At 53.7% G+C, this 26,521-nt stretch overlaps 6 protein-coding genes across 6 annotated transcripts; 3 read left to right on the forward strand and 3 right to left on the reverse strand.

Moving 5' to 3' along the window:
- Nucleotides 1-240: 240 nt before the first annotated feature.
- P168DRAFT_330529 (putative telomere length regulator protein (Rif1)) lies at nucleotides 241-5,962 on the reverse strand (the record flags this gene model as incomplete). Its single annotated transcript, XM_024841593.1, has 3 exons — nucleotides 241-2,615; nucleotides 2,693-2,950; nucleotides 3,002-5,962. The coding sequence occupies 3 exons, from the start codon at nucleotides 5,960-5,962 to the stop codon at nucleotides 360-362; spliced, it is 5,475 nt and encodes a 1,824-aa protein (XP_024688909.1). The 3' UTR covers nucleotides 241-359.
- Nucleotides 5,963-6,393: 431 nt separating this feature from the next.
- P168DRAFT_330530 (Zn(II)2Cys6 transcription factor domain-containing protein) lies at nucleotides 6,394-8,015 on the reverse strand (the record flags this gene model as incomplete). The annotated part of the gene is made up of 2 exons (XM_024841594.1): nucleotides 6,394-7,907; nucleotides 7,954-8,015. The coding sequence occupies 2 exons, from the start codon at nucleotides 8,013-8,015 to the stop codon at nucleotides 6,455-6,457; spliced, it is 1,515 nt and encodes a 504-aa protein (XP_024688910.1). The 3' UTR covers nucleotides 6,394-6,454.
- A 704-nt stretch (nucleotides 8,016-8,719) lies between these two features.
- On the forward strand, nucleotides 8,720-9,426 carry P168DRAFT_244074 (polysaccharide biosynthesis domain-containing protein; the record flags this gene model as incomplete). Its single annotated transcript, XM_024833907.1, has 5 exons — nucleotides 8,720-8,764; nucleotides 8,826-8,850; nucleotides 8,903-9,187; nucleotides 9,264-9,300; nucleotides 9,366-9,426. 5 exons carry the CDS (start codon nucleotides 8,720-8,722, stop codon nucleotides 9,424-9,426), a joined length of 453 nt encoding a protein of 150 aa, XP_024688911.1.
- Nucleotides 9,427-10,021: 595 nt separating this feature from the next.
- On the forward strand, nucleotides 10,022-14,241 carry P168DRAFT_244094 (ABC transporter ATP-binding protein; the record flags this gene model as incomplete). The annotated part of the gene is made up of 5 exons (XM_024833909.1): nucleotides 10,022-10,455; nucleotides 10,504-11,161; nucleotides 11,215-13,123; nucleotides 13,177-13,299; nucleotides 13,346-14,241. The coding sequence occupies 5 exons, from the start codon at nucleotides 10,022-10,024 to the stop codon at nucleotides 14,239-14,241; spliced, it is 4,020 nt and encodes a 1,339-aa protein (XP_024688912.1).
- Nucleotides 14,242-15,215: 974 nt separating this feature from the next.
- P168DRAFT_300106 (uncharacterized protein) lies at nucleotides 15,216-25,685 on the forward strand (the record flags this gene model as incomplete). The annotated part of the gene is made up of 9 exons (XM_024838391.1): nucleotides 15,216-15,326; nucleotides 15,400-16,519; nucleotides 17,462-18,613; nucleotides 18,663-19,339; nucleotides 19,388-20,354; nucleotides 20,425-20,429; nucleotides 23,774-24,429; nucleotides 24,478-24,724; nucleotides 24,774-25,685. The coding sequence occupies 9 exons, from the start codon at nucleotides 15,216-15,218 to the stop codon at nucleotides 25,683-25,685; spliced, it is 5,847 nt and encodes a 1,948-aa protein (XP_024688913.1).
- A 193-nt stretch (nucleotides 25,686-25,878) lies between these two features.
- On the reverse strand, nucleotides 25,879-26,347 carry P168DRAFT_322382 (huntingtin-interacting protein K; the record flags this gene model as incomplete). The annotated part of the gene is made up of 2 exons (XM_024840565.1): nucleotides 25,879-25,989; nucleotides 26,042-26,347. 2 exons carry the CDS (start codon nucleotides 26,345-26,347, stop codon nucleotides 25,879-25,881), a joined length of 417 nt encoding a protein of 138 aa, XP_024688914.1.
- Nucleotides 26,348-26,521: the final 174 nt, after the last annotated feature.

The raw sequence follows: 26,521 nt of genomic DNA on the forward strand, positions 1-26,521 counted from the left end.
GGTGGTGGGTAGGCAGTTATTACTACTACTTTATTTCTTTGTTAACTGTTTTATTCGAGCTAGTGTATGAGATAAGGAGTATGCATAACTGGATATTAATCTGGCTATGCTTTGCTTTGCTTAGTCTAGGAAGAGAAAGTAAGAAAGAAGGGAAGCATGATAGATAAACAGGTAAGGATGCTCAAATAAAGGAAGAAAACTAAGCGAAAAATAGTTTATATGATGAACTATACAAATACCAGACTATCCATAATCGCATGCGCATTAAGTAACATAGAGCAAGAAAAAAGACACATGTATCAACAAGCAAAATAAAATAAAATATATATAATGAAAAACGCCATCGCTATGCAAAATTCTCAACTACCCTTATTATTGGTGTTGTTGTTGGTGGTGTTGGTATGACTGTGTCGCCTCGCGGCCTCGTGCATTTCGACCCTAATGTCGAATAGCAGGTCGTCCATTTCTTTGAGGGCGGATCTGTCTAGGCTTGCTGTTTTCATGTCTGCGAGGACGCTGCGGAGGGGGGTGAAGAGGTCTGTTGTGCTCGGAGGAGGGGACTCGGTTTGGGGGACGGGGGGTAGGAGGTTGGGTTCGGCTGCGTCTTCGATGGGTTCGGTGGGTTCAGCATCCGCCATGTCGGTGTCTTCTGTTGGTGCAGGGACCGGTGCAGGCGTCGGTGCTTCCTCGGTAGGCAGCTCGGGCTCAGTCTGCGCGAGGGTGTGTTCTTCGTGCTGGGGCTGCGGAGAGGGTTTCTCCGCTGCGCGCTCTAGTTCCGGCTCAGGGAGCGGTGAGTTCCTCACTCCCTCAGTCAGCGGGTTCACCACGTCTAGCTGGGTCTCCTCGATTGTGTCGACCGGAGGAGGCAGCTGGCTTTCGGCTTTCTTGGCTGGTGAAGGTTCCCGAGCGGTCTGTTGGGGCACCGGGAACTTGGCTGGGCTTTCTTGCGTGGGCTCCTGAGTTCCTTGCGACGATTCGCCTGATTTGGGCCGATCAGAGGAGCCTTCCCTCGCAGCGTTTGCCCGCGCAGCGGCTTCCAAAGAAGCAGATTTCCGACGCCTCTCGTTCCTGCGGCGGTTTCGGTTGCGCGAACGGGGGGATTTGGACCGCTTGGGTGGTGGGGTTTCTTCGGGAATTTCTGGAGCTGCCTGGCCGCTGAGGCGCGAGGATCGCCGTTTTTGAGAGGCGTCTAGCAACCCTGCGTCGAGATTGTCACCCGCGTTTGCACCCAGTTCTTGAACGGCTGGTTCTATTTCCATTTTGTCATCCGCTCCGCCTGGAGGCTCGCGTCGCTGCTTCTTGGGGGCGGATTCAGCTGGCGTTGCGGCGTCTTCGGTGGCGGCTGTGGATTGTTGAGACGTCGTGGATTGGGTAAGACCGTCGTTATCCCCTGTATCGTTGTCTGCGGGGACTTTTCCGGAAGCCCGTCTGGATGAACGGCGGAGCTCCTTGTTGCTGTTACGGTTGGTCGGCGTGGCCGCCTCGCTGACCTCGCGCTTTCGCTTCCTCGTCATCGGGACTTGCTCAGATGGCTTTGCGGGTGCATCGTTATTTTGTTGTCTTACTCCATCTGCGGCGCCTTCTAGGTCTTGCTCAAGTTGAGAAGCTAGCTGAGTATCCATGTCGTCACATGACGAGTCTGCAGCGGTCTCATGGTGCTGAGAAGCGAGCGCGTCGTTGCCGTCCGAGTGAGAAACAGTGCGTAATTTATTGGATTTCGGCGTCGGAGTGGAGGAGGCCCCTGTCTCTTCTTGGGTGGATCTACCAATCGATCCACGTGACGTCTTCGTTGGAGATCCATCCAATTTCTCCGACCCCTTGCCTGCCGAAGCACGAGAGCGCAAGCGGCTACTCAACGGAACTTCCTGGCGCTGGTTCTGCGACTCAGAATTGTTCCCGCTCGTGACTGGTGTCGAGTTCCGCTTCTTATTATTGCGCGACTTCAGACGCTTTGGCGACTTCTTTCGTCTGCCTCCGCTTGTGGTCGGGCTTCCTGTGTCCGCGAAACTCTGGGAAAGCTCCGATGCTTCACGGTGAGGGCTGATGTCCTTCATCTGGGGAGGAGAAGACGGAGGATCTTGATCCATCTTCAAGTCGATAGCTGATGTCGTCATCGAGAGTTGGGTCTCTGTTCTGGTGCTTGGAGTTCTGCCTCTGGCACTAGGCGTGGGAGAGGACCCGAGGAAGACATCCTCGGGATCGGCAGCTGTAGGGGGCAGCGTAGGGGTCAAGGGAGTTTCTGATTCACCCTCAGCATTGCGCAGATTGCGCAAATGTGGCGGGGTCATAAACCCGAGCTCCCTTGGGGTGGGCACAGCAGGCGAAGACGACCTGAGGTTCTCTATCATAGTCAAGACGTCCTTGCGCTGTTTGCGATCGCCAATCCCGTCCGTGAACGACATTGCACCATCTAGCGTAGGCAGCTGGTCCGGCATACTGTCATTGTGGGATGGTTCAGCTTGAGGTCTATTAGGCTGGTCCAACGATGCAGGAACTGGCTCGCTTCTGACGACCGGCGACGATCTGAAAGCCGGCGAGTGCGAGTTTTCCATGTTGTCCAAGATATATGCAATGTTGGATTTCGCCGACATATCCGATTGGGTATCATTCGTCTCCTGTGGAATGTTAGAAATAGATCTTCTCACCCTGTAACCCCGACTAGTGTTGTGCTATATCATGCGTGGAGACGTACCGTTTGGATATTTGTCAAGGAAGAAAATTGCTTGCTGCGAGACTCTAAGGTTTGCAGTACATGCGAGACGTTCGCTGATGCAAGATCCTTGTGTGAGCTTGACACAGAAGTACAGAAGTCGATAAATCTCTTCGCAATTGACGCGTGGGAAGATTCCAAGCCAGCACAGATGATACCCTCAAATCTTTGAAGAGATGATGTATCGTCTAGCGGAGGAGATTGCAAAATATTGAGCACAGCAGACGAGAGAGCGCGGCACTGAGACGAGGTTAGAGTATGCTACCCCTTGCTTCGTTGAGGAACACTTACGGCTGTAAGAACCCTACTTTCAACGCCACTGTCGACATCCAGCTTGTGTACGTTGTCCTTGATCCACAGAGCAAGGGTTTCCTGAAGACTTTTGAGGAAAGCCGATCGAAAGTCCCAGATCCCGGACCCAAGGAAGGACGTCAGAGACTCGATGAAGTTCGCAATTCCGCTAGTTTCCAACGGCTCAAACTTGTCATACGACTCTCGGAGCGTCCTGTTCACCGACTCAGCTAGATTGGTGGGAAAGGGTAGTTTCTGGTAAGCGGCCTGCGCGCTGTTCGCAGTCCCTTTGATGCCGGCGATGCCTTCGTGGAAGTAGGGGATCGAATGAGAATGAGAAAAGAGAGATGCTGAGGGCAAGTAAGTGTTTCGAACATTGACATTCATCATACTTTCGGCCAGCGGCTCCACGATCATAGTCGCAATCTCGCGATGGCCCTTCTCATTCCCCACGACGCGTACCAGCGAGTCAGCCAGCTGATTCCATGTTTGGAAGGCATCTGTGAACTTCAAGCCCGCCGACAGAATCTTGATGGAGTTTTCGTAGTCGCGAGAGACAGATCCATCGCGTTCACGCGCCGATTCAAGGGGGTAGGAGCAAAGGGAATCAGAGGCGAGTTGTGCCGCCGAGGTCCAAACCAGTTGGGCGAAATTATGGATTCCAAAGTCAAATTCCGTCTCGTTCGGATACATTTCTGCACATTGGCGGAGTAATTCTAAACGAGATCCTCTAGATGTTCGCCCGTTGCACCCTGCTTGGAGGGTTCCGTTGATCAAACGTAGATAAGAGGGGGTGGGTTCTGAAATTCCAGACGAGTCGCTTATCAGACGCAGAAGATGCAAGATAGGAATGTCGAGGGTGGAGTTTGCTTTGGGGTGACGGTGTGTAGGTGTAGTGGCGGCTTGGAATGTCTCGTCAGCCGTCTTGAGGAGAAGCTTTTCCGTGAAGGAGATGCTGCCGAGGGAAGAGATCATGGTCGTTGACAGAAAGCGGAATCGCTCAAAGAATTTATCCATTGCACCGTCTCCCGCGGCATTCAAAGAGGAGGGGCCCGCTATCCAGAGTCGCTGAAGGAGGCCAAGTACATGGGCTACTGCTTGCATTGATTCTGGAGATGGGGTGATTTCCTTGCTCGACGCATAAGACAAGGCCCTTGACAGATTGACCCAGGCGACAGCAATATGAGACTGCTCGATATCATCGACCCAGACAGATGAGTTGAGGATGTTCTCAAACACCTTCAAAACCGAAGTGATTCTGGATCTCAGCCATTTGCAATCCACACAGGGCAGCTCCTCGGGGTCGATTTTACTACTCTCGTTGACTTTGTTCTCGGTCCACACTTTAGCCTGTGAGCTCCATAACATGTGTGATAGCACCTGGGCCAAGCGATCGCTTAAGCTGGGAGTTGAACCGAATATGGTTAAAGATGGGCATGCGACGTATTCCTCCCAGACAATATCAATATGCGAAAAAGCGGCCGATGGACGGAACGCGTAGTACAAGAGGTTGTAATAGCTGTTGAGTGCCAGGTAGCTTGGATGCGAGCCGTTCTTGTCTTGCTTCTTCCGTTCGAACTGAGATAGGACGGGTTTGCTTAGCATTTTAAGCATCGAACGGCTGGTCGTCTCGCTCGGGCTAACGACAAGGATGAATCGATTCCACCCAACAATAGCTTGAGCCTTGATTGTCGGGTCGCTGCAGTTGAAGCATTTTTGAAGGACTAGAACCCATTCTTTGAAGTGCTCCCAATGGTCCACGCTGAACCGCTTGGTCCTCAGTAGAAGGGTGACCACGCTCCAAACCTGCGGCACATGGGAGCCAGTCTCAGCATCTGACATCATGCGTGACATCCGCTCGCATATCTCCGACACCATCTTCCTGTTCTTATCTAGAGATCTGTCGAAGAGATCGCGGATACACTTAGACAGCGTGGGGTTGGGACCAAGTGAGATAGTCGTCTGGAAACCGAGAGAGATCGCTTTGAGTCTGATATCCTTGATATGGTGTAGCAGACCGGAAACGAGATGCTCAATCCAGAGTGAAGAGTGAGACATGAATGTAGACTTTGCCTGTCCCAGAACCCGCTGGTAAATGCTCAGCCGCTGTGAAATGATCGCGCTTCCGTTGACTCGACCGGTGAGAGTGTGAAGTATCGTAAGCAGACGCACTATCCGAGCGTTCGTCACGATCCTTGCGTTGAAATTCTGGGTCGAGAGTATGGACATGTAATGAGTCAACACCGACTTGGGCAACTTCGCCTCCTGTAGACTATTCAGGGCGTGGTCCACCAAGAAAACCTTGAAGTCATCCGGCAATTGCATTGAAATGCTCGGGTGCCACACCAGGGCCGCCGATAGCTTCAACGCCTGTATGACTAGGTTTGTATTCCCCGGTCCACCAATGTCCAAATCCTTGGTGATATCACGCTGGATAAATTGAGTAACCAAGGCCAGTTTGTCCGCGATATCCTTCTCCCCAGGAAGCTCCTCATATGCCCTTAACGCCCCAAAAAACTGCATGTAAGCATCCAACCGGGAACTAATCGCGTCCCCGGCCAATGCCTGGGTGATCGATTCCAGCAACATAGCGAACGACTCGGGGGTATAATTTTCGACGTTGGAGGACGGAACGGGTACGGGGGAATTTGTCGCTTTCAGGATCGATTTTGCCGGCTTGCACTCATTCGAAGGGGGTAGAGATTTGACCTCTGGCTTCAATTTCGTAGTCGAATTCGTAAACATCGGAGGCTTGATATATTTCGTCCATGGCGAGAAATTCACGCGCTTTGACTGTCGGCTCGAGGGGACCCCCGTGGAAATACTCGTATGGAGGGCAGAATCGCGTGGCGTCTGCACCGCTGCCGGCGAATCCTCCGTCCGATCGTTATCAAGCAACGCTCGAGAAGTCCTAGGAGGAGTAGGCGGACGAGCAGGCAAAGGGCCCAGAACCTCGACCATATTTCCCAAGATGGAATGAGATGAAGACGGAGGATGGAAACGAAAGAAGGGACTGGCACATTTCGCGACCAACCAGTTCTGGAATCAGACCGTTATTCCCATTATCCAGGGGGGTGAAATCCCTGTGCCGTGAGTATAGAGATCAATCTGAATCAAGACGAAGAAAGATGACCTTTTTTTTCCCGCTGGACCAGCCGATCCTCCTGCGGCCGCGCCAAGACCGTGTAATTGCCTGGGGTGGACGCGCCCGTGGCTGAACCCACGCGTTAAGTGTGGCGGGTGTGGCTGGTGCGTGGTTTCGCGTTTGGTGCCTGAGGTGTATATTCTTCTCTACTATCTAAGCAACCATCTACACCTCACTTACAATCCAACGCGTTTATATTGCTTCTATGAACATACAGGTCTGTGGAAAGATGATTGTATAAATTAACGTGCTATAATATAGGACGTCGCCAAGACAACACATCTTAAACTGAGCATCGTACCTACCAGTCACCAGCTCACGAACTCGGTTCGGAACTCCAGACCTGTGCCGTCCTTGGATCTCCATACAAATTCAACTGGACATGGATTACAGAGTCCAACATCCATGGTCCTGGTTTCATACAGTCGGTGTTGCTCCTCGGGGACCCGCTGCTCAACGGGGAGATGGGCCAAGAAAGCCTCCTCAAGCTCCATGGTGTATGTAGCAATGGCACTGTTTTCTTTCGTATTCCACAACCCTTCTTGTATTGGACACTGCTCCAACAGCTCGATTGCGCGGCGTCGGATCAGAGGGTGTCGACACTTCCTTGCGGTCAGGTACAGAGCTGGAGCGATATCCGTTTCCAGCAAGAATGGACGTTGGTGGTCTGCGGAGCTGAGCTGCTTGATTTCCTCTGACCATCCAACAATCTTTTCGAACTCATCGTTGAAATTGTCGTACACCATCTCACTTGTGGATTGAACGCCCAGGGTCCAAAAGCGGAGGGTCTGGTGGTGCACTTGGATCACTAGAACGGCACGTGGATCCGGAGCCCGCTTCTTGGACCTGCTCAATCGCTTCTTCATCCGTTCAAACGCTACCCACCAGGAATTGTACTGGCGCTCTAATTGCTGTTGCATTTCCGCGCAACGATGTGCCTCATGATCAGGGACCAGTGATTCATTTTGTTGCACGCGCATGGACAGCCTGATCAAGACCATGGAACTAATCATGATCCGGTTCAAGACCGCCCTGGCTTCTGCGAGGCTGGTAAAGGCGGTTTCCTCAGTCGATCGCGGCTCTACGGGGGCCTCGTATGGGCTCAAGGGCCGTGCCCAGAAGGATATTTGGAGGTTCATTCGAGAGAAAAAGTGCGATAGATCCCGGTCTACGTCCGGCGGCAGCTGAGATGGGGCTTGTTGTTGTTGGCGTTGGCATAGAATCCGCAGCCCCGCCTCAACATGTTCCATGGCCGGTTCGAAGTTAAGCTTGAGAAACTCCAGACAGACAAATAAACTACAAGCGAGGAGCGTGTGTTCCGAAGACACCGACGGGCGGTTGAGGAGATGGTGGATCGCCTTGTTGTACTGCTGTAACTCGAACGGATGGGGAGGCTCCCTGCCCGTTGGAGATTGCAGACGGCGCCGGTGGGCAGCACTAATGGCGGTGATTGCATGGCGGATCGCGCCGTCAGACTGGCTGATTTGGGGCAGATAGTATTCCCAGAGCTCGGACCCAAAGAAGCCAGACAGCGACTGGATCGTCTCAGTGCAAAACAGGTGGAAATGTTCGCGTTCTTCCCGCGTGCCAGGGAGGAGAACTATCTGCGTGTCGGTGCTCGGTGAGGGCCTCAGATTGGATCTGGTCACTCTCTGACGGAGTTGGCTCTGCGAGAGATTCTCATAGCCAGCGCACTTGCGACCGGTGCTCGTGCACTGGACACACTCGGGCTTTTCCTCTCCACATTTGACATGGCGGAATCTGGTGTTTTAGCACGATTCTTATGAACGAACGCCTGTAAACGTACTTGCAGGTACTGCATCCGCCCTTGGAGATGGGGCCCCTTTTTCTGCGGTAACTTTGTGACATGACTGGTGTGATAGGAGTTGACGAGGACAGAGATTACCGTCGATGCATGTCCTGTTCAATAGCGATGCAATCCTTCTCTTTAGTGCTGATTCATTGCGCTTCTTCAGCCGCAGCCTTGGCCGTTACAGCGTTGTGGCTGTGTTTGGATTTCTCTCCATGAAATGGTGGGATCGCCCAGGACATGCTTATAGATTGGCATGATGGTAGCATTATCACAAAGAAAGATGTTTCTCCTCCATCATTAGCAGTTTATTTGAATCGATCTGTAATCCAGGGAAGCCTCAGGAACAGAAGTATATATTTGCCACCAAGCTTGCTGTTAGAGGGCCCTAATACAGAATATAACCATGCAAGAGCAGAGATATAGAGGGAACATGAACAATAAACCCCACAAATATTAAATAATAATAACAAGAAACTACAACCAACCAGTCGTAGTATAATATTAACTGTACAAGTAACCTTCTAGAAGCCCCGAGTATGTCCCAGTGCTTTCTGGCTCTTGATGACGTACAGCAGCTAGTGGGGTCCCGGGCGGACAACAAAAAACTCCGCCCGTAAAAAAAAAGCACACGCGGGGTACTTCACTTTACCAACTTCAATCTTGAGCACGACGTACAATCTGTTGTGCTACCTCTTGATTTACCACTTACATTTACGAATCACATATTGAATAATTCGGACAGCCCGTTTTAACCGCCAAAATGTCGAAGCCTTTTGATCCAGAGACGGCGGAGAACTTCGAGGACGTACGTACTATGCGCCCTAGGTGACTGAAGGAATGGAACAAGTGGCTAACAACAAGTATAGATGGAGAAGCAGTTCGCCGTGAAAGGTAATCGCAATCTGCCATAAACTTGTCCCCGATCATTACTCACATACTCCAGCGGTCGAACACCTGATGACGTACTGGTCCATTCTCGAGAAGGTCCGCGGTTCGCAGCTCCGATTGACGAAGATCGACGACGAGATCTACGAGGACTTCAAGAGGGAATTCCCCGACTTCGATCCCAGCGCGACGATCAACGAGGACGAGATGAAGAGCAAGGCGGGCAAGGAGAAGTGGCGCAACTGGATGAACAAGTACGAGGAGAAGGTTGCCGACTTCAACTTCGGCACGATGCTGCGCGCGAACCCCAGCGTTGAGTATGAGCAGGAGACTACGATCTTCGGTATGTGATATGGGCTTGAAGATTCTTGGCTCGGTGCGATTATGTGCGACGGACGGATGGCTAACTGGCAGGACAGCTTTGCGGATGCAGTTCTACGCGATTGAGATCGCAAGGTGAGTTTTCTCTTTAGTCGCGATCGATCGATGCGAAGAGTGCGCTAACAAAAAATGTGTTCTAGAAACCGTGCTGGCTTGAACGATTGGGTCTATGAGAAGAACCACCCCGGCGAGAAGGCATAAATACTGGGTGCTCTCGCGATCAACCACCTGCTCTGAAAAGACATAATAGATTCGGGACGGCCCGGCCTTGCAATGGTCGCGCGGAGGGCGTATAGTATTGTTTGCGACACTAGAAGCATGGTGCCATATCGGTTCTCAGTCAGGTGGGCTATACATGGCGGATGAAGACAGTCTCGAATCCCCCTGACATCAGCGCTATTTAGAAGTCCTGGAACCAAATATGTACATACAATATATGATTGCCTCATTGATGGGAATATAACGACGATAAATGGCATGGCACATGGCTAGCCGGGAAAACCCGACTTGCCCGAGAACAATGGCAGTGGCGGACTGATTATTCTTTGACCAACTCTCGTCTTCAATATTACCGCATTTGGACAAGGGCGAAATACATACCTCCCCCCCGTGGCATCAGACCGACAAGAATTGAATATTTTTGAGAATGGCGGTCATTAGATTGTCTCTTTCTCCACTCTTTCCTTTCGTTCCTGTCCCAAATTCAAAATAGATCCACCGCTAGGGCGATGCTTTGAGCTATACGACTCCACCCACAATACTGCATACTGCCAGTGTTGATCCAAGGTAGCTCGCTATGAAGTCAGAAGGGATTCTCAGACGTTGGACGCTATGGAGACCTGCGTGGATGGCCCTCTTCAGCTTCACAACTAAAAAGCATGCTCCAATCCTGACGTTAGCCATGGCTTCTGCTTTCATTGCCAGTTTCACTACCCCGATATTCTCTGTACTGCTCGGCGAGATGTTCGACTTGTTTACTCTGTATGGCGGTGGTAAGATCAGGGGTAACGACCTGATGGACAAGATAACCACGTATACAGTCGGTGTTGCTGGTCTCGGGGCCGGAGGGTGGCTCTTCAATGCAAGCTACTTCATCCTGTTTGTGACATTCAGCGAGCTCCAAGTTGCGAATGCCCGGACCAGCGTGTTCGAGGCACTGTTTAAGAAGAGTCAGGAATGGTTCGAAACACAGCCGGATGGAACGAGAGTGTTCCTATCTAGCTTGCAGGAGTAAGTTTCCCATCGTCATTGTTCTGTCTGTCTAGTTAACAGCAGAAGCCAATTGCACGAACTGCAAATGGCGACTTCACAGCCTCTCGGCCTCGTCGTCCAGTATTCTTTCCGAACCATCGTATCTCTAGGTCTGGCATTCTACACATCCTGGAGCCTGTCGCTGATCACCTTGGCCGGGATCCCCGTCTTCTCGGCCATAATATCGTTTCTCTCGTCCAAGATGAAAGCCAGCATCGAAGGCCAGCAAAAAGAGCTAGCGAGTATGTCAAGAACGGTCAACATAGCCACCGGCTCAATAGACACGGTGAAGTGTTTAAACGGCCAGGCCTTCGAGCTGCGAAACTTCACCCACGGGATGGAAATGGCAGCGCAACACTATCTAAGACAGGCACGCCTCAACTCCTTCCAAATAGCGACAATACGACTGATGATGTTCAGCATGTTCGTCCTGGGTTTTTGGTACGGTGGCACCCTGGCTACGTCTGGGAAACTATCGGCGGGTGAAGTTGTCAGAACATTCTGGGCTTGCTTGACAGCTGCCCAGTCCATTGAAATGGTCTTGCCTCAGGTCCTGGTGCTGGAAAAAGGCAAGGTAGCGGCATCTGCTATGAAGACGGTAATCGACGACCCGGCTGAGGAAAGACAAGACACGAAGGAATTGTTGTACCCACAATTCTGTGAAGGCGATATCGAAGTGAGCAATGTGAGTCGTCCCATAACCAGTCCATCAGCAACGTGATCTGATAACTGCATTAGCTGTCTTTTGCATACCCAAACACAGACATACTGAGCCTGAACTCCGTAAACTTCTTCTTCCCCGCAGGAGAGACAACATTCGTCATCGGGAAGAGCGGTTCAGGCAAAAGCACCCTCGGACAGCTCCTAGCACACTTTTATTTGCCAACGGCAGGCGAAATCCGCATTGACGGCGTGCCCATGCAGACACTAAGCGTGGACTGGATCCGAAACAACGTCACAATCGTTGAACAGCGCAGCGTGTTATTCAGCGAATCGATATTCATGAACATCGCCTTTGGTCGCAGAGACTACGACCAGATCAGCAAGGGCGACGTGCAGGAGTGCATTGACTTGGCGATGCTGCAGAGCACGATCGACAACCTTCCCAGTGGAATCGACACCTGTGTTGGGAATGGGGGGAGTTTTCTCAGCGGTGGCCAGAGACAGAGAGTGGCTATTGCAAGGGCCAGGTTGAGGGATACGCCTGTTCTCATATTGGACGAGCCCACCAGTGCCCTCGACGGCGCCAATCGCGTCGAAGTGATGAAGGCTATTCGGAGATGGCGCAAGGGGAAGACTACTATCATGATCACCCACGACATGTCGCAGATTCAGGACCGCGATTTCGTTTACATCATGGAGCAAGGGACCGTGGCGCAGGCTGGATACGGCGATGAACTCAAGAGCGATCCGCGATCAGCGCCACTCTTCGCTTCTGTCGACAAGGAAAACCGATCGGAGGTGACGAATGCGACCGACAAAGAGGCGTATGGCGCTTCCGGTTCTTGTGATGACGTTTACCTCTCGGATTCCTCTTCAGTCGACTCCGTGGACGACGAAAACTGGAGGTATTCGGGGATGTCCAAGGCTATAGCCGGAGGCACCTACTTGTGGGGATCCCGACCTAGCACAAGAGACCGTCGCCGCTCTTCCTATCGATCTCGGCGAAGTTCAGTCCGCGCAGACTCCCGTTCGTTGCGCATCTCGTTCGGTCCCCCAGTGTATGAGCTGGATACACTAGGGAATGGTGGAACGAGACCCAAATCTACAGCCAGCCACCTCCCTCCACGGGTACAGCCAACATCACCGAAACGTCGAAAGCGAAGATATCCATATTCACGGAAACCAAAGGCCCAGAAACCCCAGGACACGGCTTCTTTGCGTCGAATCATGAAGACGATCATTCCAAGTCTCACAAAAAAGCAACGCGTGGCCCTTCTCTTCGGATGTATAAGCACATTGGTCCACTCAAGCGCGACGCCCGTCTTCTCCTACTGTCTCTCACAGCTGCAAGTATCCTTTTACAAGCCAGGGCAAAGCGCCACGAAATGGGCACTGGCAGTATTGGGCGTGGCGATCTGCGACGGTACAGTCTCGTACTTCATGCACTATCTGCTCGAACTCTGCGGCCAAGCCTGGGTAGACAGCCTCCGAAAGAGCGCCTTTCGGCGAATCATCGACCAGCCGCGGCGATGGTTCGAGGACGAACGAAATAGCCCCTCCCAGATAAGCACCAGCCTCGGGCAAGACGGTGAGGAGCTGCGGAACCTGGTTGGCCGCTTCGGGGGCTTCGTGTTGGTGGCTGTCTCCATTGCCATAATGTCCGTGATCTGGAGTATGGTGGTGTGTTGGAATCTCACTCTCGTTGCGCTGGCCTGTGGGCCTGTCATATATGCTATCACGCGGGGGTTTGAGAGCACGAGTGGGCTGTGGGAGCGCCGTAGCAATGATGCCAGTCGCGGGGTGTCAGAGATATTTGTCGAGACGTTCGCGGAGATTCGGACAGTCCGGACGCTCACGCTCGAGCCGTTCTTCCATAAGAAGTACATCAAAGCTGCTGCGAAGTGTCTGAGCGTGGGACTTAGACGGGCTGGTTATGTGGGGATCCTGTTTGGTCTGGTGGAGTGCACTGTCATTCTCGTTAGCGGTAGGTAGTAGGCCCATGGGAGGACGGACATGTCACTGACGAGGCTACCTTAGCGTTGATATTCTACTACGGCGCAGTATTGGTATCGTCTTCGCGATTCGCCGTCGAGGACATTATGACGGTCTTCTCGATGCTCCTATTCAGCATTGGTTATGCCAGCTCAGTGCTGGGTTGGAGTGAGTTCTGCCATGCTCTTTTTTGCTCCCAACTGACAGTGTGTAGTCCCCCAAATCAGTACCTCGCGAGATATGGGCGCACGGCTCTTGCGCCTCGCCAGCCTCCCCGAGGGCGCATCACACGAGCATCTAGGCGTACTAGGCGTGGCCAAAACCGCCCCGGTAAAGATATCCCGACTGAACTTCCGGTACCCATCGCGCCCCGAGGCACCGGTCCTTCGCGACGTCTCCATAACCATACCCAGAGACTCGTGCACCGCCATTGTCGGCCGCTCCGGATCAGGCAAATCAACAATCGCATCGTTAATGTTGGCATTATACGAATCGCCCGAGGCTACCGACGGCGGCCCACCGGCTCTCTCCCTCGATGGGATCGACATTAGACGCCTGCACACCCCGACCCTCCGGTCCCTAATATCCGTTGTATCACAACAACCAACCATCTTCCCAGGAACAATCACCTCCAACATCTGCTACGGCCTCGACGAGTCATCCACCCTCCGCGAACCGCACAACGTCCGCGCGGCCGCCACGGCCGCCGGGATCGACGAGTTCATCACGTCCCTCCCAGACGGGTACTCTACGATCATCGGAGACGGCGCGGTGGGGATATCGGGCGGGCAGGCGCAGCGGGTGGTGATCGCACGGGCGCTGATTCGACGGCCTCAGATCCTGATTCTGGACGAGGCCACGTCTGCGCTCGACCCGGCTAGCGCTGAGGTCATCCGGCGGACGGTTCGGGAATTGGTGGCTGCTCAGCTAGGACTTACTGTGATCATCATTACGCATGCGAAGGAGATGATGGATATTGCGGACAATGTGGTTGTTCTTGAGCAGGGGTGTGTGATGGAGAAAGGTCCGTATGGGGTGCTTGCCAAGCGGGCTCGGGGGAAATTGCGAACGTTGATTGAGGATGGGGGGGAGGATACATCTGATGATTGAATACCTAGGGAGTGTATAATGAGAACGATCTCTTCCAACAGCCCTATACATCTGTAATGAGAGTGGGACATCTGTTGTAGTTATACAGATGCTATGAAGGGCATAGCATAGCATAACTGGATGATGACCATTAGTAATCTATGCAATATATGCCTGCCTCAGGCACTGTTCTAAAAATGGATTGACTTTGTCGCCTGAAAAAACGGTTCGTCCAACGTGGATTTCCAGTTCCAGTTGGCGATCCATGGTTGAGATTCAAGAAAAGAAAATATTTATATTCAGAATGTCAGAGTCCTGGATGTAATTATCTTCTGAGTTTAATCTGAAATCTAGGAATTCATCACCATCTGGTCGAATTCTTTATCCCTCAGACCTCAGCCACCCAGCCACACGAGCAAACCCCATAGATCGTCCATGGATGGAGCGCGGTTTGTTCACTCTAGCCTGTCTCCATAACATCCTCTCTTTCATCATCTGATTCGTCTAAGATGACCCCCCCTGATGTCGCTGATTAGTCGACTGTGAAATCATCCTCTCATCTGTTTGAGACTAATCAATAATCCGTTGTGGTATCGCCTGCCTCTCGCTTTGTTTTCCTTCTGCCTGGTCAAACCCACACCCCTTACCATTCTCCCTCTCCGGTTGATGCGACCGCTGATCCTTGCCTGCACCTTGCGGGTTTTGCGTCAAGGGCTTTATATGCGGTTACCAGGGTTCGGACAGATGCAATCAATATAGGCGACCCGCCTGGCTCCATGTCATCCTGAACGCCGGCCACTAGGAAGCCTTGCGTCGTCCTGTTACTGCTCCACTTCCACCTCATCCGCCTTTTCCGTTGCCTGTCTTCAGGCGGCCAATTCTTTTCCACATCTCTTCCAGAATCCGGAGTTATTCGTTCATCGTCACTTGTTCTTTGGCTACATGCTTGTCGTTTGAGGTTTTGTCTGGGCTGTCGCTGCTCCAGACGCTTCGGCATGTTTCTTCCACCCCCTTATCGCCTGTTGGTGGCTCGTGAGGCGGCCTCCAACCCAGACGCGGCTCAGGACACCCCAAATCCGAAGAAGAAGACGAATATCTTCATTATCGTGAGTGTGGCTTGAATCCCCGCACGGTGTCCCACCATCGAAATCAGTGACTGACATCTGTTCGCATCGACAGTGTGCCGCGTGTATCGTCTTCTCCTTAGCCTTGATTGTTATGATATACTTCGTTCTGCGCAGTCTCCGTCGAATGAACTGTCGCCCGAGATACGTGCCCGGGAAATTCCTGAAGAGTCGATGGAATCAGTGGAACGCGGGAGGGACCTCCTCATATGGCCAAGTCTCTGACTCGGCGTCCTCTCGAAATGGAAATCGATCCAACAACACCGCATACCAAGGCGCCGCGGAAATGAATTCCGGCGGGGAAGTCCGCCGCGAGACATCCGTCCGATCGGTGATTACGCTGCCTGCCTACTCGCCCAGCCCGAAACCCAGCGAACAGGTCATCGCCCGGGAAGGAGAACGGGGCGGGATGGATGTTGTGGTTGAATTCCCCGAGACGGCGGAAGAAGAGGAGAACCGCCGCGAGGAACTCATGGAGTCGCTCTACCAGGTCCGCGAACAGCGCCGGCGAGAAATTGCCGAGCGAGAAGCCCGCCGCCAGGAGCGCCGGGAAGCCCGTGCCCGCGGTGACTATATCCGCCTTGAACAGCTGAGACAGCAAAGCCGCGCCAGAGCCCGGAGTCGCTCGTCAACCAACGGGAGCAGTAACTCGAACTTAGCCCATGTGGAACACCAAAGCCGTGGCCGTGACCAACGGATCGCCAGCGTCAGCTACGCCGAGCTCGGTCGCGTCCGTCATGATGGATCGCGATTGCGTGCCACCTCGCCCGACTCGGATCGCCGGCCCCTATTGACTTCAGATGGGCCCGATCAACGGTCCACGTCGAGCCTGACCAACGTTCATTCTCGAGGAGAGTCATTTTCATCCATCGGCTCTGATACGGATAGTTTGACCCCCGTGCAGTCCCAAGCGATCTCCATGCACACTGTCGACCCGGCCACGACCGCCCCCGAAGAAGGCGATGTGGGCGCGCGCAGTATCCCTCCCCCGCCAGACTACGACCATCTGGACTGGGGCGACGCACCGCCTTACCAGAGCCCGATCGCCGACCGCGGGGAGGGTCCTCCCCAATTACCCCGGTTGACACCACTGCCTTCGATCCAGGTGGACGCGGCCAGTCCGATCAGCAACACGCCTGCGACGCCGACCGTGCCGTCCCAGTCCCTACGGCACGGTCCAGGCCCAGCGGAGCACTCTACTACACACACTATTAATTGATCGTCTCTGGTCGACTTATATTTCCTGTCATCCATCGTGGAGCACCAGACTACATGGTCTGGACAATCATCGCTTCTATATAACGAGCACGACACCTCACGAGACTTTGATTCCCACCTTTTTCACATTTTTTTGTTCTTTCTTAGCTAGTTATATTTCCCGTGTTTCATTTCTCGACGGCTCATTAGAGTACGCACGTTAGCAAGGCGTTCGGTGGCATCATGGGCTTCGGGTCGATCTGTGTATAGGGGGAATGGGTTATTTTTTGTCATGATGTTGATTTTGGATAGGGCAGGGCTGGTGCATATAGCTGTGTAAATGAAATTGCCCGGACAGACCATGTATAGACCATATTTAACATTCCTGAGATCAAACCAGTGCAGACGTGGAGTCAGGTACAGTCGTTACATCGGGCAGATGCCAACTGGCAAGTGGGTTGGGAAGGCGGTCGGCAGCTCCACTCGAGGTAAACAAACCACTTCAACCAACCTCGCGCATTTCTTCCCGTCAGTCTTCCACCGCAACTCCATTGCTTGACCTGTGGGTTGACTATTCTTGGTGTTATTGCCCAGTCTAATTGACACATCTCTCCATCGATCGAGTCTTCTCTTTCCCTTTCTATCGACGACTGACTCGTTCCTGAGTCGAAAGTCTAAACACTCCCGTTCGTTACCGTGGTTTCAGGGACCGCGCCCGACGCGCTGCTCTAAACATTCCTACGTGCATCATCGACGCGGACGTGGGTCATTGTTCGGATTGATGTCCATCTAATCGACCTTGACTTCCTATTTTCTGCAGTGTAAACTTACACTCCTATCATCCCCCCGGGACGTCGCGTCACCCCCGACCGACATGTACCACGACCACACTGCGAATAGCTTCGCGTCTTTTGGCTCAGACTTTGACCCTCAGCACGAGGCACTCGAATCGACCCGGGAAATTCCCGAGAGCCCCAATCTTCCGGATATGAACGGCAGTGCGAGGAAACAACAACTAGCTATGGAGGAGGAGGAACCCGACTACGTCTTCAACACCTCCACCATGGAACGCGTCTTCCCTGAGTTTTCACAGATCGGCACGTCGGAGGAAGAGAACGGCCAGGATGACGACGACAGTATTTCTATCGAGGCCGGACGCGGACCCACGAAGCCGACGCGTCGCTTGGACGACTCCCGCAACTCCTATCCTAGCATCGACAACAGCATCCGGTCGTCCTCTCCGGCCATCCGACTCGATTATCCCACCCAGACCCCGCCCAAGTCGGCCCTCCGCAACTCGGGACGTCGCGCTGTGAGTGAGAATCTGCGGAAAGACGCTCAGCTGCGACGCGCCAGCCTCGCCCAGAAGGAAAATTTCGACCTGCAGTCCAAGTCTAACCGCCGAGACCAGCGACGGACGCTGTCGGAGATGCATGCGAAGGTCCGCGATGCCTACGACGGCTCTTACATACTTGACGAAAGACCGGCAGCGGTCGCTAACAGTGCCCGGCCAACCCGCTTTGGCAACGGGAACCTGTCCCACCAGATCGCAGACGCGGTTGAGCGGGCGTCCCAGGATGCTTACGCGCGTGAGGTCCGGAAGGGCAAACTTCCCAACGGCACAGGCACGCCGATGAGAGGCGGCGGGGATACTGGCACCCAACAATCTTTCCTTCTTCCCGACCTTCCCAATCTGTCCGAGCTTGTTTCGGGCGTGTACGAAGACGGCACCCCCGTTTACTCGCGCAGCAAGGCGCGAACCACTCGATTCGTGTCTCCCCCGCATGATGCCACCGAATCGTCTTTCACTCGCGAGCACATGCCGCTTGATGCAGTGCCCATCCCGGAGGATGAGAAGGCCCTCTTTGTCTCGCTCAGGCTTCTTCAGGATAAGGTGGCTGAGCTCGAACGCGGCAAGGCGGATGCGGAACGGCGCATCGAGGATATGAAGCACGAGAATGCCTCGGTGAGGGTGGGCAAGTCTCGCCAGAAGGACAAGAGCAGCCGCTCTAGGACGTATGAGTCGGAGGAGGACGACTACAGAAGGGAGCGCATCGCCAAAGATAATCAGAGTAAGCATATCTTGCTATTGTTCCTACTCCATCCACTAACCGAGAGCAGAGCTGGAAGCGACCAACTTGGCTTTGCAGAACAAACTCGACCTCGTTGAGCGCAAGGCAGAAATCCAGGACGCGACTCTGAAGCGCTTGAACCGGGAGCGGGATATGGCTGTCTCCCAGCTGGGAGTGGCGTATCTCGAATCGCAGGATCTCAAGAGTGACAATGAGACTCTCCGTCGGGAGAATGCGGAGCTACGGGCCGCGCTCGAAAAGCTGGGCTTCTCCGTCAAGAACCGCGAAGTCACCCTTCAGTCGGAGCAGACTTCTGCCAGTGAGGACAGCGGAGACAGCCAGATCGACACCCGACAGAGTGCCAATGTCAGCCGCACCACGAAAGAGCTTACGTTAAAGAGCCGCTCGCGTTCCAAGAGTGCACGGCGCGAGGAGTCCCGCAGAGTTTCGAACCAGGTTGACAAGGAGATCTCGCGGCTGGAGAAGGAGCGCGCGGAGGAAGCTCTCTTCTCCATCGACGTGCCTCGCTCTAGGGAGGCTACGAAGACCGATAAGTCCGAGACTCGTCGCTCGAAGAAGCAGTCCAACACTGGCAAGCAGCGCGTCAAGCGCGTTGTCGTCGAGGAGGTGGACATCACTGATCCTGTCGAGTCTACGGGCGAAGCGACTGGAAACACCAAGAAGTCTGGGACGGATCGCGACCTTACATTGTTGAGCTTTGTTGATGTACGTTTTTTATTTCTATTTTCTTGGCCCCTGCTAATATCGCTATAGGAGCGTGAAATTGCCCAGTTGCGAAAGACACTGGAGGAGGAGCGCCTTTCTCGGAAGAAGCGCCAGTCCATCACGATCAAAGACCCCACTGAGAATGACACGGAGCGCTCCAAGGTCTCGCGGCCCGTCCCGCGCAAGTCGTCGCTTAAGGAAAGCAAAAGCGTTCCCGCCAGGCCCACCTCCGCCCTGGGCGATCTGACAACAACTTCTAAAATCAGCATCTCGGAGAGCAACTTGTCGGTTCCCATTGAGCGACCTAGACGCCACTCGGACCACGCGGCGACCCCCCGCCGGCGTCAGCGGATCGCCGACGACGTGACATCGGCGTTCATTCTGCCCGACATCACCTTGCACGGCGCCCACCTGGCTGCTGAGAACCCCGGGCATCTTCCCGAGGCAGCCCAGCGGGCGCTGGATGGCGCCACGCGGCACGTCGGGAAGAACTGTACGATCTGCAAGCGCACTGATTCTTGCGACCACACCCAGAGCTCCGTCAAGGTTCCCAAGCCGGTTCCAGTGTCAGAGCGTATGCCCGAGCCGTCCGTGTACAACCCAGAGCCGACCATCCGGCCCTCGCAGCCTCCATCCGTCGCTCTCGCGACCGTTCTTAAATCGCTAGAGGACGAGCTGTCCCATCTGAAGATGCAACTGATCACCTACCAAGGTGCCTACAACAAGCTCGACGCATCCCTAAGCAAGCGCCAGCGGAAGACCCTCGGCGAGAAGCTCGAAAAGCTGCTCAAAGACATCGACATGAAGTCGGATCAGATCTACGCGCTGTACGATGTCCTCGAGGGCCAGAAGGACAACCTGCAGGAGATGACCGAGCAGGAGATGGAGGTGACGCTCCAGTCGATCGGTATCGACCCGGGACGCGCCGCGGACGTCACGGGCACGACGGATAAGTCGTCTGTCCGGCCGACAGAGGATGATGATGATGAGGAGCTGCCGTGGGAGGGAATTGAGAGTACTATTGATACGACTGGCCGGAGCCGTCATAATTGACCAACTCTTTCGATTGGTATCTGATGGAGTAGTCAGTGTATGTCCGGCTTCAGTTTGTGTTCTTGGTCGACCTTGACTGGCATGGATAATGGATGTGGAGAATGTTGAAACTGACTCTCGTTACTTGAGGTTGGCTGTGTTGATTAACCGTATGGACTATCCGCGGCTTTGATCTCGTTATGAGGGTCTTTCATCTGTCGTCCATGAGTTGGTGTATGCTCGTCACGGAGGTCTATCATACAGTCGTACCGTTACTTAGTTGGTGTTGTATTGGCTTCGATCAAATCACGGGGGTCGTTTTAATCCTGTGGTACCATGAGTTAGTTGGTTCTGTATTGGCTTTTGCTGGGTTGGTGTTAATGGTTGCATTGTATATTAGCATTGTTGTTGGTTTATGGCATTGATTCTACCACTGTTGGACTTGTAGTTACAGTATCTCAATACTTCTGATGTGATTTGCTCTCATCTTAAACTAGGTACTTTTATATTATAATAATCAGTCCAAACGGAAGTCCATCTCCGACACAGACAATCCAATGATCCTACAGGCCCGTACCCCCATCCCAGCATCAACATCCACCCCCAGCAACAATGAATAATAATAGATATCCATAACAATAGCCAAGCCCCCCTCATCCCCCCACCCAGATCAGCACACGGAGATCCCCAAACGAGCGTTTCAGGGTCAATGACATCCCCGCTCCTACTAGCAGCGACGTCACCCGGGGGTGGTATTTCGTGATCGGTTCCCAATCATCGCGCTCTGAGGTTACATTCTTATCGTGGGTTGTGTGCCGGGTTCCGTGAAATAGCTATTCGGGTTTAGATTTAGCTGTTTTATCGGTACTAATTGGGTGTGTTTTGGTCGTCAGGGTATGGGTTAGTGAGGGGACGTAAGTTGGTGACGTTATTGCGTGCTTGCGACGCTATACGTCTAGTTTGGGGTGGGTTGGCGGAAGGGCTATATAAGCTGGCAGAACCACGGAGTATGATCTTATGATTGTGAGATTGAACTGATTATTGTACAGAAGAGATATCTTTCAATACTCTGCTCAAATGGCTCCTCTCTTGAACCCCGCGCTCCCTGTGCGCTCTGTATCTAAGGGGCTGGACGCCCATACCGACACTGAGCACGTTCAATATCCTGCCCCGTTGCAGAGCAGCGGTGCTCTGGATAAGTTTGCATTCGAAGAGACGACTCCCACTATTGGGAGGGAGTACGCCGATGTTAACATCGTTGATGATCTCCTCCATGCGCCTAACTCTGATGAGCTGGTGCGCGATCTTGCTATTGCCAGTATGTTCCCTCCCCTCTTCTCCCGTCTTCCTTGATGGGGATCTACAACCCAATTTCTCCAACCCCATAGAATGCAACCATGCTAAAGATACAGTCTCCCAACGAGGCGTCGTCTTCTTCCGCGCCCAAGACAACCTCACCGACGATCTCCAAAAAGACCTCGTCCAGCGCCTAGGCCAAGCAGCCGGCAAACCCGCCGACTCCACCTTGCACATCCACCCCGTCCTGAACAACACAAACGAGTTCGGCGTCTCAGATGCCCAAGTCAGCACGATCAGCTCACTCGCGCGCAAGAAGATGTTCCGGCACGGCGCCCAGTCCAACAAGCGCCATTACGACTCCGCGCAATGGCACTCCGACATCCAATTCGAAGCCGCCCCGGCAGACTACACCTCTTTGCGGCTGACACAGCTGCCCAGCTCCGGCGGCGACACGCTCTGGGCGTCGGGCTACGAGCTGCTCGACCGCTTCTCGCCGCCCTACCGCCGGTTCTTCGAGTCCCTGACTGCGACTTTCATCGGCGAGGGCTTCCTCCGAGCTGCAGCGGACGACCCCGAGAACGTCAAGGTGTACACCGAGCCCCGCGGTAACCCGCTCAATATCGGCCCTGATCTAGAAGCTGTGCATCCCATTGTCAGGACGAACCCTGTGACGGGGTGGAAGACGCTGTTCGCGCTGGGCCCGTTCCCGCGCCGCATTAACGAGCTGAATGCGGAGGAGTCGGACGAATTGCTGGGGAAGATTTATCGTACCGTGCGTGAGAATCATGATCTCCAGGTGCGGTTCAAGTGGCGGAATCCGAATGATATTGGTATGTTCCCCCCCCCCCCCCCCCCCTTTTCCTTTCGTTTCCCCCCCTTTTTCTGTTCTGTTATAGAACGATAACTAATTGAGCAGCTATCTGGGACAACCGCTGCGCTTTCCACACTGCAACATTCGACTACGAAGGTCTCGGTGAGAGGTTCGGTCACCGCGCTGTTGGGATCGGCGAGAGGCCGTATCTGGATCCGAACAGTCTGACGAAGGAGGAAGCGTTGGCTGCAGCTGCTGGGGGTGCATAGTCAATATCGTTTTGTGGTCTGGATGGCTTTCTAGTAGCTCCTCTACTCATTAGCTGTGCTTGTAGGGAGGTAGTTTGCTAGGTACCTATAGTTCACGTCTTTTCTCTACTTTGTGTTATAATTTTGTTTGCGTCGTTGTTTTGTTGCATGTAGACTGTAAGATTGTGAAGAACCATACCGGCTGGTCTGACTGTTATAGTGCTACTCATTGATAGCCTGCCATACATGGTCAACACATCTGGACGGTGTAGTATGTATTGACCCAGGCTCATGAGCAAGCTTATGCATGCTGGGTTCAGGAGTCGTCCATCAAGGTACACAAACCTCCCAGTTGGAGACTACACCGGAGATAATGAAGCAAATGAACAGTAATTGACAATTATGCAAAAAGGAAACACTAGGTCATGTGCCACCGATCCAGCTCTGGGTCTATCCCTTCCATACCACCTACCACCCTAAACGCATACACCCCCATACAGTATACCCCATATCAACCCCCTATAGGCCACGGGCAGCCCAGACGATTCTGCGCCGCATTGTACACACAAGGACTCTTCCCACTCCCATGAATACAAATACAGCCCATGTTGATCTCGGTACCCGAAGTCCCGCGGCACTTATCTCCCCCGCCCTAAAATCATCGAGCAAACGCATATCAACCCAGATACGCTCCAGCAATTCCGTCAATAGTTTGAACAGCTACAATGACAGATACTCTACTCAGTAGTATAGTCAAAATCCATTTGCGAATGGCTTGGAACAAGTCGAGCATTCTAGCAAGCATGCCACTCAATCAGAGTATCGATGATAAGATTGGTGCCTGAGGACCAACGGCTCCACCCGCGCCATGTGGAGCCTGGCGGGCTTGGCGTCTTGGCATCGCGTGCCTCGAACCATTTCTTCCTCATCGATTCCGCATTGACCACCTCTTCCTCTTCACCTTTTTTCTTGTGTCATACGCTTTCCGCATCGGCGATCTCTAATTCTGACTTATGCCAATGAGCCTTTATGGGTCCATCACAGCATGACACCCGCTCCTCTGTCGATAATGTACCCACCGCAAGCGAAGTAGCCGACCAACACCATGTGCCGCCCCAAGATCCCCACGGTTCACCGGGCCGGGACGTGCCCGACGAGGAAGACTATACCAGCGTCAACACCGTCATCTATGATGGAGACCCTCAACGACAGCGTGACGCTGCACCGCCTTCCAATCCCTCCGACAGTTCGGACGATGACGCCGCCAGCACCAAAAGCGAAAAGCCCGTTACCTGGCGCTCACTGCCCAAGAAAGGCCAACTAGCGATCCTGACCTTTGCGCGCTTGTCGGAACCTTTGACCCAGACCTCGCTACAAGCGTACCTATTCTACCAGCTCAAGTCGTTCGACCCGTCGCTGCCGGATTCGACCATCTCTGCCCAGGCGGGCCTGCTGCAAGGGACCTTCACCGCCGCGCAATTCGTAACGGCGGTCTGGTGGGGGAGACTGGCGGATGCCGAGTGGATGGGTCGGAAGAGGGTACTGATGATCAGCTTGTTGGGGACGTGTATCTCATGTCTGGGCTATGGCTTCTCCCGCTCGTTTGTCACCGCAGCGATCTTCCGGACGCTGGGTGGGATATTGAACAGTAACATTGGTGTGATGAGGACGATGATCGCGGAGATTGTCGAGGAGAAACGGTACGTCTGAAGTAGTGCTTGGTAGTAGTGCTTGGGCTGATCGATCAGGTATCAATCGCGCGCCTTTCTTCTTCTGCCCATGTGTTTCAATATCGGGGTGATTGTTGGTCCGGTTTTGGGTGGCTCGCTGGCCGATCCGGTCAACAGTTATCCGCAGTTCTTCGGTCCGGGTTCGTTCTTCGGTGGTAAAGAAGGCGTGTATTGGATGAAACATTGGCCGTTCGCCTTGCCCAACGTGCTGAGTGCAATTTTCATCTTTGCTTCGTTGATTGCCGTTCTGTTAGGATTGGAAGAGGTACGTTCCTTCGCTCCTTTGTCGCACGGATGATCAACTAATCCCATAGACACATGAGGTTGCTCGGTACCACAGCGATTGGGGTCGGAAATTAGGCCGAACCCTGGCCAGGTCCCTGTCCTTCCGGCGCATACCCCGGCACTATCGGGCGCTGGTCAGTCATCCAGACGATGAGTCGCTCTACGTCGATGGCAGCGTCACAAGCCGGTCAGCCCCGGCCAGTCCGGCTCGTGCTCGCGCCTTCGTTCGCCGTAAGCGGCCGTCGTTTGGCCAGACCTGGACGCGCAATGTCCTCCTGACCCTGTTTGCCCACTTTCTCCTTGCCTTCCACACGAGCGCCTTCAACGCCATGACATTCGTGTTTCTGCCGACCCCACGCGCTCCCCAAGGCAGCAACGACGGCTTCTTCCACTTTGGCGGCGGTATGGGTCTTCCCTCCGCGCGCGTCGGCCTCGCCACGGCGATCATCGGCGTCATTGGCCTGCCCCTGCAGATCTTCGTGTATCCCCACGTCCAAGGCCGGATGGGGACACTGCCGTCTTTCCGCACCTTTCTGCCGTTCTCACCCATTTCGTACGCCCTGATGCCCTTCCTGGTGTTGATCCCGCGCATCCCGTGGCTCGTCTGGTCGACCTTCACGTTCGTCGTCGGACTGCAGGTCGTTTCGCGGACCTTCGCCCTTCCAGCGGCGATCATCCTCGTAAACAACTGCGTCACCGATCCATCCGTTCTGGGAACGGTGCACGGCGTAGCGCAGAGTGTCTCCAGCGCCGCACGCACGCTGGGTCCACTCCTCGGCGGCTGGGGCTTAGGTCTGGGTCTGAAGTATAACATGGTGGGAGCGGTCTGGTGGGCTCTGGCGGTGGAGGCGCTGCTCGGGTGGTTCCTGCTGTGGTCGATCTTCGAAGGACGAGGCATCGAGAAGAAGGATCCCCCAATCGACGAAGACGAGGAATTGTAGATTCCACCAATGCTGCATATATATAGAGATATATAGATATGATGAGATAGACGAGAAATGTTTCATGATCCAACGCCGTCCATTGACTATCAAAGCGCATGCATATCATATTAGGTCATTAGTTCATTAACGGTCCATGACTTATTTACCCGTAGCCCCACAGGACATCGAAATCTACCCACGCGAGAGAAAGCTATGCCCCCACAGCGGGGGTAATAAACGCCTTGATCGCTCTCTTCGCATCGCCGTCACACGACTTCAACAGCTCCGTCGCCTTGACCTTCGTCAAATCCAGCTCCTCAACCTACACACTATCAGCCCTTCTACCCACCACTAATCAGAAAAGATCGACCTACCAAAAGATTCACATCCTCAGCAGCAACCCTAACCGCCTTCTTCTTGACAACCTCCTTCTGCGCCTCTCCCGTCTTAGTCTTCGCCGTCCCGCCCTGCCCCGCAGCAATCTCCAACCGACTCATCGCCTTTCCGAGCGCCTCCTGTTCCGCAGTGGAAGTCGACTGCTTCGGGGTCGAACCGGGCCCGATCTCGGTGGCATTGAGGGCGGAGAGCGCGGCGGCTGCTTTGCGGTCTTCGGGGTTGGCGGGGAGTTGCTGATGTTCGGTGTCTGCGTCGGCGTGGGCGGAGGGGATGGAGTCGGACATGTTGGTAGATTAAACTAGCGTGATAAAGCGTAAGCAAAGGATTGGCTTGTGATGAAGTTGTAGATGGAAGTTGAATGAATGAATGACGTGGATGTCATGGTTGATGCCTTAGGCGGAATGCCACCTTCTCTATCAGGACTAGCGCAATTAGCTACCCCGGATGAGTCATAATCC

The sequence above is a fragment of the Aspergillus campestris genome (genome assembly GCF_002847485.1).
Source record: "Aspergillus campestris IBT 28561 chromosome Unknown P168scaffold_15, whole genome shotgun sequence".
NCBI classification, from domain to species: Eukaryota; Fungi; Ascomycota; class Eurotiomycetes; order Eurotiales; family Aspergillaceae; genus Aspergillus; species Aspergillus campestris.